The sequence below is a fragment of the Anabrus simplex genome, chromosome 1 (genome assembly GCF_040414725.1).
Source record: "Anabrus simplex isolate iqAnaSimp1 chromosome 1, ASM4041472v1, whole genome shotgun sequence".
Lineage (NCBI taxonomy): Eukaryota > Metazoa > Arthropoda > Insecta > Orthoptera > Tettigoniidae > Anabrus > Anabrus simplex.
In genome coordinates, this window is record NC_090265.1 from 1,200,312,073 (window position 1) to 1,200,331,909 (window position 19,837).

The window sequence follows — 19,837 nt, forward strand, 5'->3', positions numbered from 1 at the left end:
TATTACTGAAAAATCTGAAAATAATATTCTGAGAATTCAAGTAGGCTAATGGCATTCCTTGTGTATCCTTTTGAACACTTCATATACTTAAATATTAAAATCAAGAAAAAATCGTAATTTGTGGTGTGTGATTCGTAAAGGCGTAATTGTGATGGGTAATTTGTAATTATTATGATTGAATCGTAATAGTTGGCATCCCTGCATGTGTTTTATTTCAGACTTTCTTTTCTCTGCTGCCACTTGAGGTTTAAAACTCATCAGTTTAAAAGTGGTAGATGGGCCAGGAGAGTCATTGAAACTCTTACTTCCTACTAGGCCAGAGACAACATTTCTACGAAAATCCTTCAGACGCATATTCTTATTTGCATTACCTAAGTGGTACAAAATATAACCATTCACAACTGAAACATCAACAAAATGCCAAAATAATCACAACCATAATCCTTGTGACCTTCTATCAAGAGCATAGAAGGATTTTAGCATGCCTGCCTTGTCTACACATCCCATATTTCCTGTGTAAGACTGTGCAATTTTCAGGCATGTTACTTCTGTAACACTACCATCTGAGTTTTTTCTGTTTACTGTGATTACTTCTGTAGGTGATTCAATAGTTGACAAGAACATCACTGTACGCTTGTCCATCCATTTCACACAAGCTATACCATCAGATCTAACTTGCCAGTCACAGTCGTCCCTCTCAAATTCTTTGTCATGTTTCAGAGCTGGAATCCCTTCCCGGTTACTCCTTACTTTTCTACTGGAAGGGAGTCCCTTTGACTTGAGTTTCTCGACTAGTGCTAAGCTTGTAAAATAAATGTGATAACCCTTATTTTCTAAGCCTTCACGAATGATGACTGGTGTCCTTGGTCTTGTTCACACACCACTATCACTCTCGTCAGCATATATTTCACTCTTCATCCAAATCACGCCCTGGTTCACTGTCATCATCTTCTGGTTCCCCATCTAATGTAATATCTTCCAACAGTTCAATTATTTACTTCTTTCCTAACTTACTTCTCAGCATTCTCTGAAAATATGTAAGGTTATGTTACTCGACATGTGGTAAGCTGCAGTGGTTTCAACTGAAACCACTCCACATTTCTGTAAATTTTCTAAACTTAAAACTTCATATCTACTATTATTTTCATTACGTTCCTTAGATATCACAACAATAAACGAACCTGAAATCCAAACAATCAAATCAAATTACACTTTCAAAACAACTGCTACACAATACTTCAAGCACACAATATCTCCATGGAATTTCTATGCATATCATCCGATTTCATCCGTTCCAAAAATCATCACCAGAGAACAGCACTTCACAGAGGAAATGCAAGTAGTTTCAAATGATAACACTGAGGCATAAGGAAGATATAAAATAAAATTGTAGGTGGTTTTGGAAACCACTATGCCTTAAAGGGTTAAGCGCTTACGTTGTGCCATTCAAACTCAGCAGGAAAATAGGCAAAAGGTGTGCTTGTGCAACATGGCAATGCCCGCACCCAAACTAGCCGCGAGACCACTGCTGCAATTGATCAAATGGAATTTACAGTGCTGCAACACCCACCATGCTCTCCCAACTTGGCACCAAGTGATTATCACCTGTTCGGGAACATGGTTGTTGTTTTGTGGATTATGCAGAACTGGACACAGCTGTCAAGGCATGGGTACACAGCACTCCGAAAGAATGGTTTCAGGAAGATCTGGAGAGACTGACACGTCGATGGCGAAAGTGCATACAGTTACAAGGAGATTATGTTGAGAAGGTCGACGTAACAACTGATGTGTAATGTACTTCATTGTGGGTAGAAAAAAATGAAGTATAAAACAATATAGTACGCCCTTCGTAGTTACAAATATATGATTATGGAAACAGTTAATTCACAGAGGTTTGTGAACCGAATGCTAAAAGGCATAACAGTGTACAATGAAGATGTTTGTAAATGATCAATCATCTAGGAAGCACATTTCCACATTTCCCTCTGAGAATCAGCAAATTATTCAGGTGGGATCTGCAAATAAAACAAAGGTCTGTTAATCTGATGATAGTACAAAGAAACAAATTTGTTAGGTTGTACCCAAACCTTTATTTATTTATTTTATTTATTTTCAAAGGACAACATGAGCCAAAGATTATTATGGTGCAATACAGGTCTCTTGCTTAGATAGCAGGGACAGTTTAACACAGGAGTAATCTTCCATGCAAATGGTACGAAGTTGTAACTACAGTATAGGTGTAGGGTAGATATCTCCTCCTTTTATTGCTGTCATTGTGTAAATAATGTGGTGCAATTTATGTTAATACAGACAAAGATTTCTGAAAAAGGTGTGCTTTCTATTGAAACCATGATGTTTTAAGGGCGTCGGGTACTTTCTGTACAAGTACAGGACATCTAAAACGTATTCAGTTCAGTAATCCAATGAATAAAGGGCTTGCTCAGGGGAGCCAGCATAGATTTCTCCTCGTCTTTGATCATACCTTTTTTTTTTTTTCCTTTCGCTGTGTGTGATTATGTTTGTCAGTGAGTTTTCCAAGTGAATACTGTATTGTGAATAAGAATAGTGTGAATGCAACTTGTTGGATACATTCTGGAAATAGTTTTCTTCCATGGCATTTCAAAGGTTTAAACTGTAAATCAAAGTTAACTGCATGCAGTATGGTTCTTAGAATATTTTTTTGTGCGGCACGGGTTAGCATTTCTGAATTAAGAGTTGGCGGTTAATTCAAAATCATGTAATTCGAAGTCCGATTTTTGCGTCCCAACAACTTTGAATTAACGAGGTTTCATTGTATTTTGCATTCCAGCCAGGAGTTAGAAATTTATTCTGTGCTGAGTTGTAAAGTGAGGGTAGTTAATATTTGTCATATGATAGCCAATCTGTGGATTAGGAACATAATTGTGAGTTGAGTAGCTTCATGAATATTTGTCTCATGACAGCCAACCTAGGGATTAAGAACATAATTGTGAGAAGTTAAGAAAAAGTCATTGAAATTGCTTACTAATGGAGACAAAATTAAAACCCTTCAGGAAGTGGCCAGATATCTGCATCTTAAGCACGTAGAGTTGACATGGATGTTAAATCTCACATCTTCAAATTGAGTTGCTCAAATGTTGCATTCGAGATGACCTCCAAAGTCGTTCTCCCACTCATGGGTGAGGGTAACCTCTGGGTAATTCATGGTCAAAGAGTGTGACCAGACAACAATGTTTAATAAATAATAACCTGCTGGTCCAAAACAAAATGCTTCAACTAACAGTTCAACATTACACATACTTTTTTTTTTGTGGGCCCTATTGGAAATGTCTTCATGTTTGTTCTCTTGTGTTTTTCACACCTTTTAATACTCTCCCCCCATCTTCAGAAATGGTAGAGATAAATGGTACCCACATGCGTGGCATAAATTGCATACATGTTGCAAAAAAAAAAAGTACCAAGTGTTTCCATATCCCTGTTGGGTAGTTTTTAAATGGGTATTCACTAGTATATTTTCTCATTTAATTCATTCTTTCCTTGTCCCCTACAGAAATGTCTTAATGAGGTTTTACTGTACAAGGATTTGATGTCTCTTCTATCGTATACACTGCAGAATCATCATGTCATGTACATTGCCCTCCAACCGGATGACTTGAGAACAACTGAGGATGTTGAGGAAGACATGGATATCTGAAGGTACTGAAACATTCTTTCCACTTTGGCATGAGTTAACTTTCTGATTCAACTGAAGATAAAAATATTTTTTGTCAAGAAACAAGAGATCAATAATAACCAAGTTATGAAGGTGAAAGATGGAAGAAAAAACAACTGACATTACAGATTCAAAAACGTGGGGAGTGAATTAATAGGGAATGCTCAACCAGATGCTGAGATTAGTAAGAGGATTCAAGCTGGAAGCTGTTTCTATCATAGTGTAAGAAACATGTTATGGGACAGATGTGCCAATGGAAGCAAAGGAAACTATGCACAAGATGTATTAGTACCATAACAACTTATGGACAGAAACTTGGACAATGACAAAGAAGTATGAGAGTCGAATACAGGCAGCCGAAATGAAGTTCTTGAGTATGATACAGAAGAGTAGAAGAGACAAAATAAGGAATGAGAAAATCCGGGAAAAACTGGAGTGGAAAAACTGAATGATAGAATAGAGAAGAGCTGATTAAGATGGTTTGGGCACATAAAGCGAACGAGTGATGAAAGAATGCCAAAAAAGGTGATGGAAATACAAATGCAATGGAGAAGCCGTGGACGATCATGATTGAGATGGAAGAACACAATCCAACACAGTATTATAGAAAGAAACCTGGACTGGGACACAGTGTTGGAGGTGGAGTGGTGGAAAGACCGAAGAAAGTGGAGAGGCACCATATTTGCCCCTACCCGGCTACAGCTGGATAAAGGGAAATGATGATGATGATGATGATTACAGATTACACGAGTGTACTGTAACACAAGGTTTTCTTTTGTTAGTTTGTTTATTTGTCTGCAGATGAAAAGGGCCTAAAGAGATAGTTAAATGATGGAATTACAACCTGTAAATCATTTTCCCAAAGAGTTTGAAATGTAGAAATTGTAAACAATAAAATATATGTTAACAGGATGTTTTTCTCATTTTTAGGGCAAACATAAAAAAACTCAGTTCTATCCAACTCTGATAAAGCCACTCTCCCATGTGCTGCCTCAATCACACAACACGCTTAATCAATCTATTATGATCAATTATAAAACAATCAGCATGATAAAACAATTGTAATATGCTTGCACCAACTGCTCTATAAATGATAAGGTTTATTTTGTGCCAGTTCACTGTCCGAAAATGATAGCTTATTGGAACTAAAACAGACGCAATTACCACGATATAAGTATATACAGCACATAAACTCAATCATTTATGTCAAAATATATGGCGTGATCGAGGCAGGAAAGATCAAAGCGCCAGTGAATATGACAATAAAAAGCTTGGAATTGTTACAACACTACTGTTAAAAAAAACTGCGAATTGAAACAGCAAACCGAGACAACGATTGTATTGAGATAGACATACATCACAAGCAGCAAGTCAAGATTTGAAAAGAAAAGGAAATTTAAAGAGGAAGAGTCATGTCACATAATTTAACTGAAGAATGCAGAAATACGAGACTGAAATTAAAGCAGCAAGTCAAAAAGGAAGATAGCAAGAAAAGCTTTCATCACAACTTCTAATCGGCAAAGGATTACAATTGATAGTTACTAAAAAAGAAGAAATAATCAGGATACAGGAAATAACTGAATTGACATATACAACAGCAATTATAAAACAAACAGTTGAAATAAGAGCAGATATTTTCGTAGTCTACAAGCGGTAGTAAAATTAAAGTAAAATCGTCAGACTGGATATAGAGAAGTTACCATGTTAGAAGGCTATGAAATCCTTATTATGACAAAATTGACTTCATCTGTATTTATTTCTGTTGCATTTGTGCAAGATATGGCTGTCAAGATGTTCTAAGAAGACGATGGTCCGATGTCCGGAGAAAACTAACCTGAGATGACACCAGAGGAACCTTACCTATGCACAAGATGTATTAGTACCATAACAACTTATGACCAGCAAGAGGATGCAGTTGCCATACCTGATCTACAGATGTCCTGGACCATCTAATGCAAATCCCATTGGAGCAGATGGAAAAAGATGTCTTATTGGTTAGCGCAGTAAGTAATAAACCTTACGGAATACAATGATATCTTATTGTGTGGTAAATAAATTGTGAGGTGGTGTGACCTTCAAATTAGCTCAGATATGGTAGATTCTCGCAAATTAATGATACACTATGTGATCAAAAGTATCCGGACACCTGGTTGAATATGACATACAAGTTCGTGGCGCCCTCCATCAGTAATGCTGGATTTCAATATGGTGTTGGCCCACCCTTAGTCTTGATGACAGCTTCCACTCTCGCAGGAATACGTTCAATCAGGTGCTGGAAAGTTGCTTGGAGAATGGCAGCCCACTCTTCACAGAGCGCTGCACTGAGGAGAGGCAGCGATGTTAGTCGGTGAGGCCTGGCACGAAGTCGGCATTCCAAAACATCCCAAAGGTGTTCTATAGGATTATTCAGGTCGGGACTCTGTGCAGGCCAGTCCATTACAGGGATGTTATTGTCATGTAACCACTCCGTCACAGGCCGTGCATTATGAACAGCTGCTCGATCGTGTTGAAAAATGCAATCGCCATCCCCAAAGTGCTCTTCAACAGTGGGAAGCAAGAAGGTGCTTAAAACATCAACGAAAGCCTGTGCTGTGATAGTGCCACGCAAAACAACAAGGGGTGCAAGCCCCCTCCATGAAAAGCACGACAACACCATAACACCACCGCCTCCGAATTTTACTGTTGGCACTAGACACGCTGGCAGATGACGTTCACCGGGCATTTGCCATACCCACACCCTGCCATCGGATCACCACATTGTGTACTGTGATTCGTCACTCCACACAAAGTTTTTCCACTGTTCAATCGTCCAACGTTTATGCTCCTCACACCAAGCGAGTCATCGTTTGGCATTGACCTGCGTGATGTGTGGCTTATGGACAGCCGCTCGACCATGAAAAGTTGTCTCACCTCCCGCCAAACTGTCATAGTACTTGGAGTGGATCCTGATGCAGTTTGGAATTCCTGTGTGATGGTCTGGATAGATGCCTGAATATTACACTTGACGACCCTCTTCAACTGTCGGTGGTCTCTGTCAATCAACAGACGAGGTCGGCCTGTACGCTTTCATGCAGTACGTGTCCCTTCACGTTTCCACTTCACTATCACATCAGAAAGAGTGGACCTAGGGATGTTCAGGAGTGTGGAAATTTCACATACAGACTTCTGACACAAGTGACACCCAATCACCTGACCACGTTCGAAGTCCGTGAGTTCCGCGGAGCGCCCCATTCTGCTCTCTCATAATGTCGAATGACTACTGAGGTCGCTGCTATGGAGTACCTGGCAGCAAATCGAAGCACAATGCACCTACGATGAAAAACGTATGTTTTGGGGGGTGTCCAGATACTTTGATCACATAGTGTACATATGTGTCGAAATGCAGGGATGATAGGTAGTCATCTGTATAATATAACCAATCCTTAGGTAGGATATATGTGAAATGTATAACATGTAAGTGCTAACGCAGTGACATTAATCAAATGATTATATATGAATTATATGATCTATGACGATATAATGGTTAATATAATGAGTGAATACCATATTTACGCGAATAACACCCGCATATTTTTTTTTTTAAATGAGGCAGGAAATTGGGGTGCGGGTTTTATTTGAGTCATTGTTGGCATTTTTTTCATAATCAGCCTTCCTAAAGTTAGGGTGCGGGGATTATTCGGTGGCGGGGATTATTCGTCTAAATACGGTAGTTAATATCTTGTAAGATAGAGTCCGACTCGTTGGCTGAACGGTCAGCGTACTGGCCTTCGGTTCAGAGGGTCCCGGGTTCGATTCCCGGCCGGGTCGGGGATTTTAATCGTCTCTGATTAATTCTTCTAGCCCGGGGACTGGGTGTTTGTGTTTGTCCCAACACTTTCCTCTTCATATTCACACAACACACTACACTAATAACCACCACAGAAACACGCAATAGTGATTACATCCCTTCATATAGGGTTGGCGTCAGGAAGGGCATCCGGCCGTAAAACAGGGCCAAATCCACATGAGCGACACAGTTCGCACCCGCGACCCCACAGGTGTGGGAAAAGCGGTAGAAAAAGAAGAAGAAGAAGAATATCTTGTAAGATAGAGATCGTACAGTGCTGTATATAGATCATAGTTGGATTATAGAGGATATGAGAATGATATGAAGGGAAACAGAGATTGATTGAGAAGAAATGGAATAATCAAGTGGATAAATGATGGTTAAAGAATTCTATGCATCAAGTTAACATGTATATGAAGGTTATTTACAAATGAAAGAAGAAATATGATAGTAAAATATGAAAATGATATATGAATACTGAATGAATATGAAGAAGAATAATGAATGAATGAGAAAGAAAATAATTCATTGTGAAGAAATAAGAGGGATGATGCAATCCAGTGTAAATACTGCACTCAATTCCATGATGTGTGATAGTTGCTAGATATTCCATATCTAAGATATTGAAGATGTATTATGTAGGTTATAGAGAGTTTAGGCACTTGTAAATCATTAAGACGATTCACTGTAGGAAAAGTTGAATAGGATATTAATAAAAAATTAACCCAGATCTCTACTATAATGATGATTTGATAAACGAATACATGGCACTTATTTAATCCTATGCATAAGAATGACAAGTTTTTCACATATAGTTTCAGAAGGTAATGATTGATAAGAGTCTTTATGAATAAAACTCTATAGCTATTTTTTTAGATAACAGTATGTGAGGTGTTGGAATTTAATTAATTACCTGATGACAGATTTCGTGAGACACATTCATACAATTAATCTAACTTGTAAAGATTCATGAGATGAATGATATCCTTTTGAGCTATTAAGTGATAGTAGATATTAATTTAGAAGAGAGCGCATTATGTGATTGACTTAATAATTATCTTTTTCCTGATGCATCCATGAAGGACAATTCCCAAATTTTACAAATATTATAAATATCATAAATTATTTATTATTATTATTATTTACATATTTTACGCCCACATTGGAGCACTGAAATCAATACATTTGAGTTAATTTCTTCTTCTTCTTCTCCCAGAACTTTTTCATCCTCTCCGACCTGGAAGCCCTTTGTGTGTCCGATATAGTATATTGTTTCCGTTCAACTGCTTTTAGTTTGAGACTTATGCTTTTGTTCTTCAAAATCCTCTTCTCTTTTCTGTCTTTGATTTGTTGCCGAGTTATACCCAATTCTTCCAAATCGTCCTGAACTTCTTTGAACCAATTATTATTGATTTTATTCTTCAAAAAGTAATCGAATAGTTGTTTCAATATCCTGGTGTCTGCTAATCTTGATATGTGACAGAAAAAGGAAATTCATCTTTTACGCATTGTAGATATTATTGATTCACATTCACGATAGACAATGTTGTTAGGCAACAATCTCCACTGTCCATCAACTTGGTGTTTTTTATTAATAATTGTTCTAAGAATTCTTCTCTCAGTTTTCTGTAATTTGTCTGTTGTAGATTTTACATTTAATTTGAATAAAGTTTCACTAGCATAGGTTGCCTCTGGTTTAACTATGGAATTATAGTGTTTCAGCTTAGCGTTTATCGAAAGAGATTTTTTTTTATAGGTTGGCCAGGTAAGTCTTTGTGCTTGTTTAAATTTAGTTGTTCTGTGTTCTATTGCTTCTTTTTCATTTGTGTTCCATGTTATTATTTCCCCAAGATATTTGAATTTCTGAACAATTTTAATCTCTTTATTACTGTTCAGCTGAATAACTGGTAAATCAACTTTAAAAGTTGGCATCATTTCTGTTTTTTCAAATGAAATTTGTAATCCCATTTTTTTAGCTATAATTTCTAGTTGTTCAATTTGAAATTTAGCCTCTTCTATTGTATTTGCAAGTAATGCTAAATCGTCCGCAAAAGCAAGGCAGTTGAGTTTAATATTTCTACCGATCTTGATAGTTGGTTGGCATTTCTTGTTCCATTCACGCATAACCTTCTCCAATGCACAATTAAATAACAATGGTGAAAGTCCGTCTCCTTGTCGAAGTCCAGTTCTTATAGTGAATGATTCTGATAATTCACCTCTAAATTTAACTTTTGCCTTCGTATTTTTAAAAGTCATATTAATGAGGTTAACAAGTTTTTGATGTAAGCCAAATTCTTTAAGGCTTTTTAATAATGAGTCACGATGAATACTGTCGTATGCTTTTTTAAAATCTACAAACGTGATGACCAGACCCTTACTTCGAACTGTTTGGTGCTTCATTATCCATTTTAAACTAATGATTTGATCTGGACAGCTTCTACCTGGTCGAAATCCTCCCTGATATTCTCCAAGTTCTTGGTCGAGTTGTTCTTGGATTCTTGTGTATATAATCTTGGATAAAATCTTGTATGTAATATCAAGTAAGGATATCCCCCGATAATTATTTGGATCGGAGCGATCACCTTTCTTGTGCAGCGGGTGGATTATCGCTGTATTCCATTCCTCAGGAAGCTTCTCCGTGTTCCAAATATCAACGATGTATTTATGTAGGTTTTGAATAGTCTGATCATTAGCATTCTTCCATATTTCTGCTACTATTTCATTCTCTCCTGCTGCTTTGTAGTTTTTAAGTGCATTAATTGCCGTTTTCACTTCATTGTAAACTGGTGGTATAATCTTTTGTAATGGAGTTTTATTTTTTGGGTTAGGATCAAATTCTAAATGTTCCACAGGATCCTCACAATTAAGTAACTCTTTAAAGTATTCTGCAAGAATGTTAGCATTATCCTGATTATTGTGTGCCATTTTACCATTTTTATTTCTTAACATAAGTGTGGGAGGGGTAAATTTAGATTGATATTGCTTGAATGTTTTGTAATAGTCTCTTGTTTTATGCTGATTGAATGTTTCTTCTATAGTGCTAAGCATTTCCTTTTGATAATTCCTTTTAATTGTCCTAATTTCTTTAGCTGTTTGTCTTCTGGCATTAATTAGTTCTTCTCGAGATTTTTCCGTTTTCCTCTGTTGATCATTTATCCATGCCTAAAGACCTGAATACCTGAATAACTAAATTATCGAGAATGTATGAGTACAAGAAGGAAAGAGATTGATACTGAAATGTATGATTTCCCAGGAAGACCTGTAAATATTTTTGTAATTTTAACTAAAGTAGGGATATTTGTCTTTTGCACAGATGAATGAATAATGATATAGCAATGTGATTTAATTTACATGAGCACAATTTTTCAGAATTATTCCTATTTTCTAATGTATATAATTGTTAGTATTTCAACATAATCAACTTTGATGAAATGATGGAAGGATGGAAGATAATCAATGAATTTTTTAATGAAGATAATAATTCTTTTCAAGAATATTTCCTTTTTTTTTTTTTGATTCACTAGATTTTTAAATAAATAGATGTAATGAAACGTTATTGGTACTTATATTCATATTTTAGCATAAGCATTATGGTCACATAGTCATCCTTAGTTTAAGATTTGCAGAAGAAATGGTACTTATGGTGGAGAGTCCATCGGCATTAGCGATAGATAAAGTATACGTAGAGCATAATATCCTTCACAATCTCTCCGAATCCACGACAACAAGACAAATTTTGATTGGAAATTGACCTGAATGAGCTAGTCTGGATTTCTTCGCGACCCGCCCTGGACGCAGGACCGGCGCAATTTATACCCCTCTGCCCTCTGACCACACTATCCTAGCAAGAATGCCCTGTATGTTACCCTTCCACCTTTACTTCTACAATGATATACAGTTCAGATTCTGTTGGAAACAATAGAGTTGGGATTCCCAACATAACACCATCCCATTTTTACATGGCTTTCGCATGGTCATATCACATTAAATTGATACAACTACCTCATTCATAAAATGACTATGACAGAAAATATCACCAGGTTTTAACACACAATTTATAGTAGCTACCACAACTTATTCCATCATTACCAATTATATCACCTTCCTGAATATGTGCAACATAATTTCCATTTTTTTACCAGCCATAACACAATTTTTGAGAATAAATGAACATTTCAGTGTTCATTTTAGAGGTGAAGCTTCCACGGTGTGTACAATTATTTAGTTTATTTTACGGATTGAACCGTGTTTTTGTTATCTGTACATCACATACAGTTTGCCGACATTTCAAATACATTGCAGTATTCCTTGTCAAGGCGACTGAAATACCCCTACTTGATCCGAGGTATTCAGTCTCCCAGGCAGCAGTCACACAACATGGGTGGTCCTGACCTTGGTCTTTTATATCCTAGCCTTTCTAGCTGACGTAAGCCCCCTGGCTGTCTCGTGAGAATTAAAGAGACATTCGAACAATATGAATTTAGAAGAAGGATATAAAATCAGTAATGCTTGAATGCCTATCATTCGTAGTTTAAGACATACTGACCACAACATTAACACGCAGACCGAAAGTAGAATTACATAACAGGGCGGGCAAGCCCCACTACCTGGCTGTGACACATACCTTCCAGAATTCTCACGAGACAGCCAGGGGTCTTACGTCAGCCAGAAAGGCTAGGATATAAAAGACCAAGGTCAGGACCATCCTTGTAGTGTGACTGCTGCCTGGAAGACTGATTACCTCGGATCAAGTAGGGGTATTTCAATCGCCTTGACAAAGAATACTGCAATGTATTTGAAACATTGGCAAACTGTACATGATGTACAGACAACAACACAGCACAACCTGGAAAATAAACTAAATAATTTCAGTGTTAAGTTTGTCACTTGTAAAGTACATGACTGAGGGGAGTGGCCATGTTTGTTAACACATTATGATTATGGAGCCAAGCTCTGAATTCGGGAGACGTGTGGGTTCGAACCCCACCATTAGCTGTATTGAGCATGGTTTTCTGTAAAAATTAATTACAATTTTAGCAGCACTTTTGTTTAACCAAAGCATCAGATTCTTTACAGAATATCATATTTATATACAGTAAAATCAAAATGAGAATGAGCAAACTTGAAGAAATAATTAAAAAATGCATAAAAAATATTAAGTCCAACCTTTCTGGCTCTTCTAAAACGTTTGCTTGAGTTTCCTTCTTCATCATCTTCACCACCACCACCATCATCATCCTCATCCTCATCTTTGCCAGGTTTTTTTTTACGACTTGGCAGTACACCCAGACCACCTGCCATTTTAAATACATCCATATGTACACGATCCACTCGGGAAGCATATATTTTGGTACTGGCATCCAAAGTGCAACTGGCTACCTGTACAGAAAAGATTCACATGTATTAAGTGAACATTTTCAGCATTTGTCACAGAAAACAAGCAATGATGGTCATAGAACAAATTAAATTAAATACATTAGGCAACTGGCACCTGTAAAGAAAATATTCATATGTATTAAATTAACATTTCAGTATTTGTCAGAGAAAGCAAGCAATGACAAGCATGACACAAATTATCTATACAAATATTATGAAGAGGAAAAATGTGTATATTTGTTTGTAACGGACAGACTCAAAAACTACTGAACCGATTTTAAAAATTACTTCACCTATAGAAACCTACATTGCTAGTGAGTAACATGGGCTATATTTTCAAAACAATTCGAATGGGGGGGGAGGTAATATAAAAATACTAGGCTAATATAGGTGAAATATCAAATTTGTCGTACAAGGATGAGACAAAGCTCAATTTAAGCCCCTTGACACAAAAAACAAAACTTGGTAAGCCCAATGAGTAAATAAATAACACTAGTATGTTTTTATTGTTTTCCCACCTATTCAATACAATCTTAAAAGTTAGGACTTTGACCTTATCAAAATGTTAACATAAAATTAAGACACTGGATGGTACATGTTTCTTCTCCTATCAATAGTAGGCATCATCAGCCATTTTGCACCTTAGGAATAGATCAGGTACCTGATTGGGAATGACTTATGAATACTGTTAAAAACCGTGTCTTGTAAAATGGATTAGAGATCATTAAACAACTATTACAATATAAAATGTGGTATACTATTACTTAACAATATTTGTGTTAATATTTGAGTCTAAAAACATGACAATTATTTGAAGATTACAACATAGGTGGTTGGCTCTTGATATTAAAAGATGTTACAATAAAGATAAAAATCAGAAAGTACATTCCATTTTATTGTCAAATGACATGTTGTTAAAAACTTGAGGAAAGTTGAGCATTGGTAATGGTCGTTGGTTCTTGAAGTTAATAAGTATTGATTCTCATTTATATGCTTATAAATTTTGAAGAATTTTCATAAGGCCTGGTTCTATTTTAAGTTGCAATGCTGGTGCCATAGGCTATATTGAAGTTTGTGTGGACATCATTAGGCCATCTTCTTTAATGTAGTATTTGTGCGAAGAGTTTGTGATAGGTGTTTGTTGAATGTGTTGAGGTGAGCGTACTAGTCGAAAGGGAACGTTGTTGTCAATTGGTGGGTAGCCAAGTGTGTGATGAAATTCTGTAATTAAAAGTTATTTTGAAAATTTAATGAAGGACCATAATTGGAATTAAGGGGCTATCACCCGGCAGCCCCGGGTTTGATTCCCGGCTGTGCCAGGGGTTTTTAATTGTAAATTATTAATATCCCTGGCCTGGGGACTGGGTGTTTGTGTTGTCCTTAACGTTCCTTTCCTCACATTCAACACTCTACACTTCCTCCATTCCAATTACACGCAGGTTCATATCACATGGTGCAAGTAGGGACAAAAGATCTCTATAGGTCGACACCCCAAACAAATAGAATTTTAAAAAATTAAGGGCGTGAAATAATTAAAAAAAGGGTGAATTTTTAAAATGAGTACCTTCTTCTTCCAGCGCTTTTCCCATACCTGTGGGGACGCGGGTGCGGAACTGTGTAGCACATGTGGATTCGACCCTGTTTTATGGCTGGATGCCCTACCTGACACTAACCCCATGTATAGGAATGTAATTAGTATTGCGTGTTGCTGTTGTGGTTGGTGATGTGGTGTGTTGAGTGAACATGAAGAGTAGTGTTCGGACAAACACAAACAACCTGTCCCCGAGCCAGATGAATTAATCACACGAGATTAAAATCACAAGTGGGCAAAGTACATGTCACAAAAGTTATATAAATAATTCTTGCATGGCAAACTACAAATGATAGACTGCTTTTCTCCTTAAAGGATAAAAGAAAAATGAGTAAAATATGATGATATAATGTGACACATTTTGTATTGAAAAGGTTGAACCTTCCTTAATTCTAATTGTGAATCTCAGTTCAATACAGGAAAATGAAGGTTTTAACTTATAATTTTAAGAATATATCACACTGCTAGTCCAAAAACCACAACTGCTGCTTGATTTTCCCCCACATTAAAACAAAATTCTATCAAATCTTGCCAAATCTTTTCAAATCTTATCAAACGTTCAGCAATGTAGAACAGACATTAACAAGATTTGAAATTTTCTTGTGAAGTATTAAACTGAAAGAAAAATGTGATGGTGTACAACAGGCATTTTTAGTCATGTGCTTCTGAAGGCTATATTTAAACAACACGATCGATCATCAGAGATGCCAACTTTCAAGAAAGGAAATTCGTATCGCAGCCGTTAGGTCTGGGGGGGGGGGGGGGGGGGTGAGGGGGGCGTTGTTAATTTTCTAGATCCAGCTAACTTACATATCATTGAAAATCAATTAACATACAATTCAACCAGATGTAACATATTCAAAGACTGGCATATAAAGAGTGTATGATTCTTACCTGCTAAAGTAACAGGTGATCTGCAGTACATGTCTGAGTGGAGGTTGGAGGATCATTCCTTTTGTTGAGTGCTGTAGTTGCTGCCTTAGCAGCTTGTAGTTCCTGTTTGGTAAACACACACTGGTGACATGCTTTTTCCTTTCGATATCATGTGCATCCTCTGCACTATAGAGCACTTAACAGTTCGGAATACATATTAGCACGGAATTCAGTCTTGTTCTTCCTCATAATGCACATCTGAAAAATCACGGCTACACACACTAAAAAACACGTGTGAATGAGATTTTGAGGAACGCAGTAAACAGGGCTATTCTTTTGAGTATTTCTCCCTAAATTTTTGAACTATTTTTGGTTTATTACTAGCGTCTCTAGTCAAGGTAACGTAATCACACGTATTTTCGTGCACAAAAAATCGCTTCACTATTTCAAACCTTTCGCATTTCCTAACACACGATTAGCATATATCCTAGAAGAGCAATATATGTAAATTTGGCAACCAAAATCGCAATAAATACTTCTTCAACAGCCATGCACACAGTATTCACAATTAAACGGAGTTTGTCACCACTTTGCCTCAAAAACAAAGACAAAAACTCGCATACTTGCATGGAAGTCTGATCACGTGACGAACAAAGACAACTCCGCAAGATATACCATTTCATACGTGCCTATATTTCCGCTACTGGAAGCACACACTGTGTTCACCACATGAAAACTCGAGATATTCTTAAACAAGGGACAGGAAAGGGGTATAAATGATTACTGAGAAATCCGAAAATAATATTCTGAGAACTGAAGCTGTAAAGCCCTTCCATGTGTATCCCTTTGAACACTTCATACACTTAGATTTAAAAATCAGCAAAAAATCGTAATTTGTGGTGTGTGATTCGTAAGGGCGTAATTATGATGGGTAATTCATAATTATTACGTAACAGTTGGCATCTCTGAATCATCCATATCGATTTCTCATTACGTCCACTACCCGCACTAGTGAGCTATCCCGCACTGCCGATTGTTAATCCTTGTTAATTATTGTTATTTAGAATGATAGCCTATAATGTAAATTATGTCTTTTCTTGATAATATACTGGTTTTCTAAAATATCTTCCAAATGTCTTCCAATGGTGCATGATATATCATACGTTGGGCATTTACGATATAATATGCTGTTGCAGTATCTAGGCTTATCTAATTTGTCAACATGAATAAAGGCAAGAATAGTGGGAAACACAGTAATTGTGAAGAAAAGTGTAGGTATAGGCTTCATTACCTCAGTACCTGTCGCCTCAATATACTTCCTGTTCTGTTAAGCATTTATTTACTTATTAACTCATTGGGCCTGCGCCACGGAACCGTTCCGTGCTTCGTCTCGGTGGACCAAACGCCGGACCATGGAACTGTTCAGTAGTCTCATTTTACTACGTAATTCAACTTTTCCTCAAGAGATGGCAGAGGGAGTTGCATTTGTGATTTGTGAAGGGACTCTTTCTTTGCAATGTTATATGCTCTTTGCTAATATATATCGATAGTGTGCTTGGTAATATTAGTCTGAAGTGGGCTATCTCTAGTCTTTGAGATTCGCTTGTAAACAAGATGGCTGCCAGTATAGAACTGATATTTACCGATATATAACTCCTTTTAGGAAGTAATGATCATTAGGAATGTAATTTTTTCAGTGAAATTAGTAGTAATATTAGTACTAGTCCGAGCAGCGCTCCTGAAGAACAAATAGATGTGGAAATCGAAGAGGAAGTGCAAAGAGAAGACTGTATTACAGCTCAGCAGGCGGACTGAGTACGGTCCCGTGATGCTAATAAAAAAAAATGTTTTACTGTATTTCTTGTTCCGCAGTTTGTGGTATGAAAGCCTTTTGTTTTCATGTATATTTAAATCTTTAATGGTCTTGTAAGTAAGAAATTTCTCATGATATGAAGCGACACTATATTTCCTCCAAAATAATCCCAGCGCCAATGCAGTTTCAATCCAACAAATATGCAGGGCTCAAAGGGTTTTTAAAAAAAAAAAAAAAAAAGAAGCAAAAAAAAAAAAAAGCAGAGAGCATATGCATTGATACAATCAGGACAGATTGAATTAGAAAAGCACCACTAAGCGATTGAAGAATTCATTTATCATAGAAGAGAAAGGACCCACCTAATCAATACAAGTTTATTTTACGTTCTTATATTACAGTACCGGTTTTGACTCTTGTTATAAAGTCATCTTCAGCTGTACATTACATTAGTCAAAGTTGGTATTGTGCCCTGCTAAGTAAAAAGAGCGACGTAATAAGGGTTAAAATTAGGCATACTTCTAAGTAAAAGCCAGCCATGTATACATCTAATGTTAAGTGTGTCTGAGGGCCTAAAAATCGTGTTGATCAACTTATTTTAAAAGATATAGATACATAAACACATTAAAATATTCACAGTACATATTAAAATTACACATTAAAATGCACATTTCATGCTAAAGTTCAGTGTGATGAATAGGAACACATTCTTGAAATGAAGTTGACATCTTGCGTTTGTTTGTTTGTTTACTTAATTATCCAACATAAGAGGAAATGTCCGTGCTTGTGTTCATATGGAGTGCTTCCATAATATTCTACTCTATATTAGGTTCATCCACTTGTATGATTACAATCTTCAGTTGTCAACAATAAATGTGTGTATGTTCAAAAGTAGGTATGTGCAGCTGAGGTTGAAAATGTCTTAAAAACGTTGAATGCAGTTTGCGTTAGTGTATAAATATCAGTTGCTAGGAGGTGGCTCTTCTCTTGTCTATAACTGCCGATAAATGTCTGTAAGAAACGAAAAGTAAAGTTAGAAATTTGTGTTCTGAAAGTGTCTGCTTGTATGTGTGTTTCCGTAGTAGTTACTTACTGTTGCTGAAGTGGATGAGTTGCGTTCAACCTGGCTGCCCGGCGTGTACTGTGCCGTGTTCTCCTGGTGTTGCTATCTGCTGCTGTGAGGGGAATGGAAAGGTGGGTGGGGGGAATTGCTGTCGTATGTATATGGGCGGAGTTGGGTGTGTCAGTCGTCTGCACTGTGGCGCGTGTTGGACACTGTTTGTTGACTATTTTAAGATAGTAATTTTTTAAGGCAGGGATAACTTTGTTAAATATGGTGTTGGTTTTTTCAGTTATTTCACTGATATTGTAATTTGGGTTGGTATATTGATCCAATGATATATACAGTTCTTCTGTTATACTGAGCAAGGGGCCTTTGGGATTTGTGTTTAGTATTATCAAATCGTTAGCTATGTTCGTGAAACTATGTTTGCATTCGTCCATATGTTGACCTGTTGCAGAAAAATTGTTGTATTTTACGGCATTAATGTGTTCATTGTATCTGATTGCAAAGTTCCTACCGGCACGTCCTACGTAGCTTGTTTTACAATTGTTGCATCTGATTCGGTATACTCCTGAGCGATAGTACTTGTTAGTGTTGTTGATTATCTTGGTATTATGTATGATGCTGCTACTACTGTGCGTAGTTCTAAAGGCTATTTTGAGATTGTGTTTCTTAAATATATTAGTCAAGGGATATATGTGTGTGTTGTTGAAGGTAAATGTTGCATAGTCCTTCTTAGGTTTGTCTATTTTCATCAGCTTGGTTTTTGGTTGAGATTTGATTTTTTGAATAATTGTATTAACCATTTCTTTCTTGTAACCGTTATTTTTGGCTATTTCTTGAATCAACTGTATTTCTTCATTGAAGTCGGTTTTTGATAATGGTATGTTGAAGGCCCTATAGATACGCTGCTTTTTTATGGGTATTGGCGTGGATGGAGTCTGTTTTGATCGTATTTAATGTGTGAGTGGGTTTACAATAAATTTTGAATGACAAGTGGTTTTCGTGCCTAGTTATTGTCAAATCAAGATAATTTAATTTGCAATTATTTTCAGTTTCTTTTGTGAATTTTATGTGCGGGTCTATAGTGTTTATTCTATCCAAAAGGGTATTGTCGTTTGTGCGTCTATTGTCGATGACGACAAAGATGTCTTTTTTTATTGCTTTAAGCTACAGGACCGGTTTCGACCCCATATACAAGGTCATCTTCAGCTGAACCATGAATATATATTTATATGATGAAGCTTTGATTAAATTGCATTGTCAAAGGAATGTTATATGATGTGCATTTAGTCACATACAAATGGGGCATGTCTTATCGTGAATTGGCATATATGTCAGTATGTACAATATTGCAACTGTATGTCTAAAATATTATGTTGAGGTCTTAAAATTAGTGTATAAAACATATCTTCACTTAAACTAACTTATATATATATGTACAGGATAAAATACAATATATAAAAAACATTTCGTGCACATGAACATTCGTATCTTGCTGTTGGTCAATTCATCAACTCTCGTATTTAAGTCCCATTTACATTTGTACACTCAGCTGCTGTTCTTGGAGTTTAAAAGATATGGTTGTAAAATTGCATGAGTAAAAG

General features: G+C 36.6%; 1 protein-coding gene across 1 annotated transcript in view; it reads right to left on the reverse strand.

The window, feature by feature from the left end:
* Nucleotides 1-19,837, reverse strand: part of LOC136877482 (condensin complex subunit 2) — a 204,642-nt gene that overhangs the window by 133,657 nt on the left and 51,148 nt on the right. Inside the window, exon 5 of the mRNA XM_067151574.2 lies at nucleotides 12,684-12,896. Coding sequence (XP_067007675.1) covers nucleotides 12,684-12,896 — 213 coding nt within the window. The remainder of the gene's footprint in view (nucleotides 1-12,683; nucleotides 12,897-19,837) is intronic.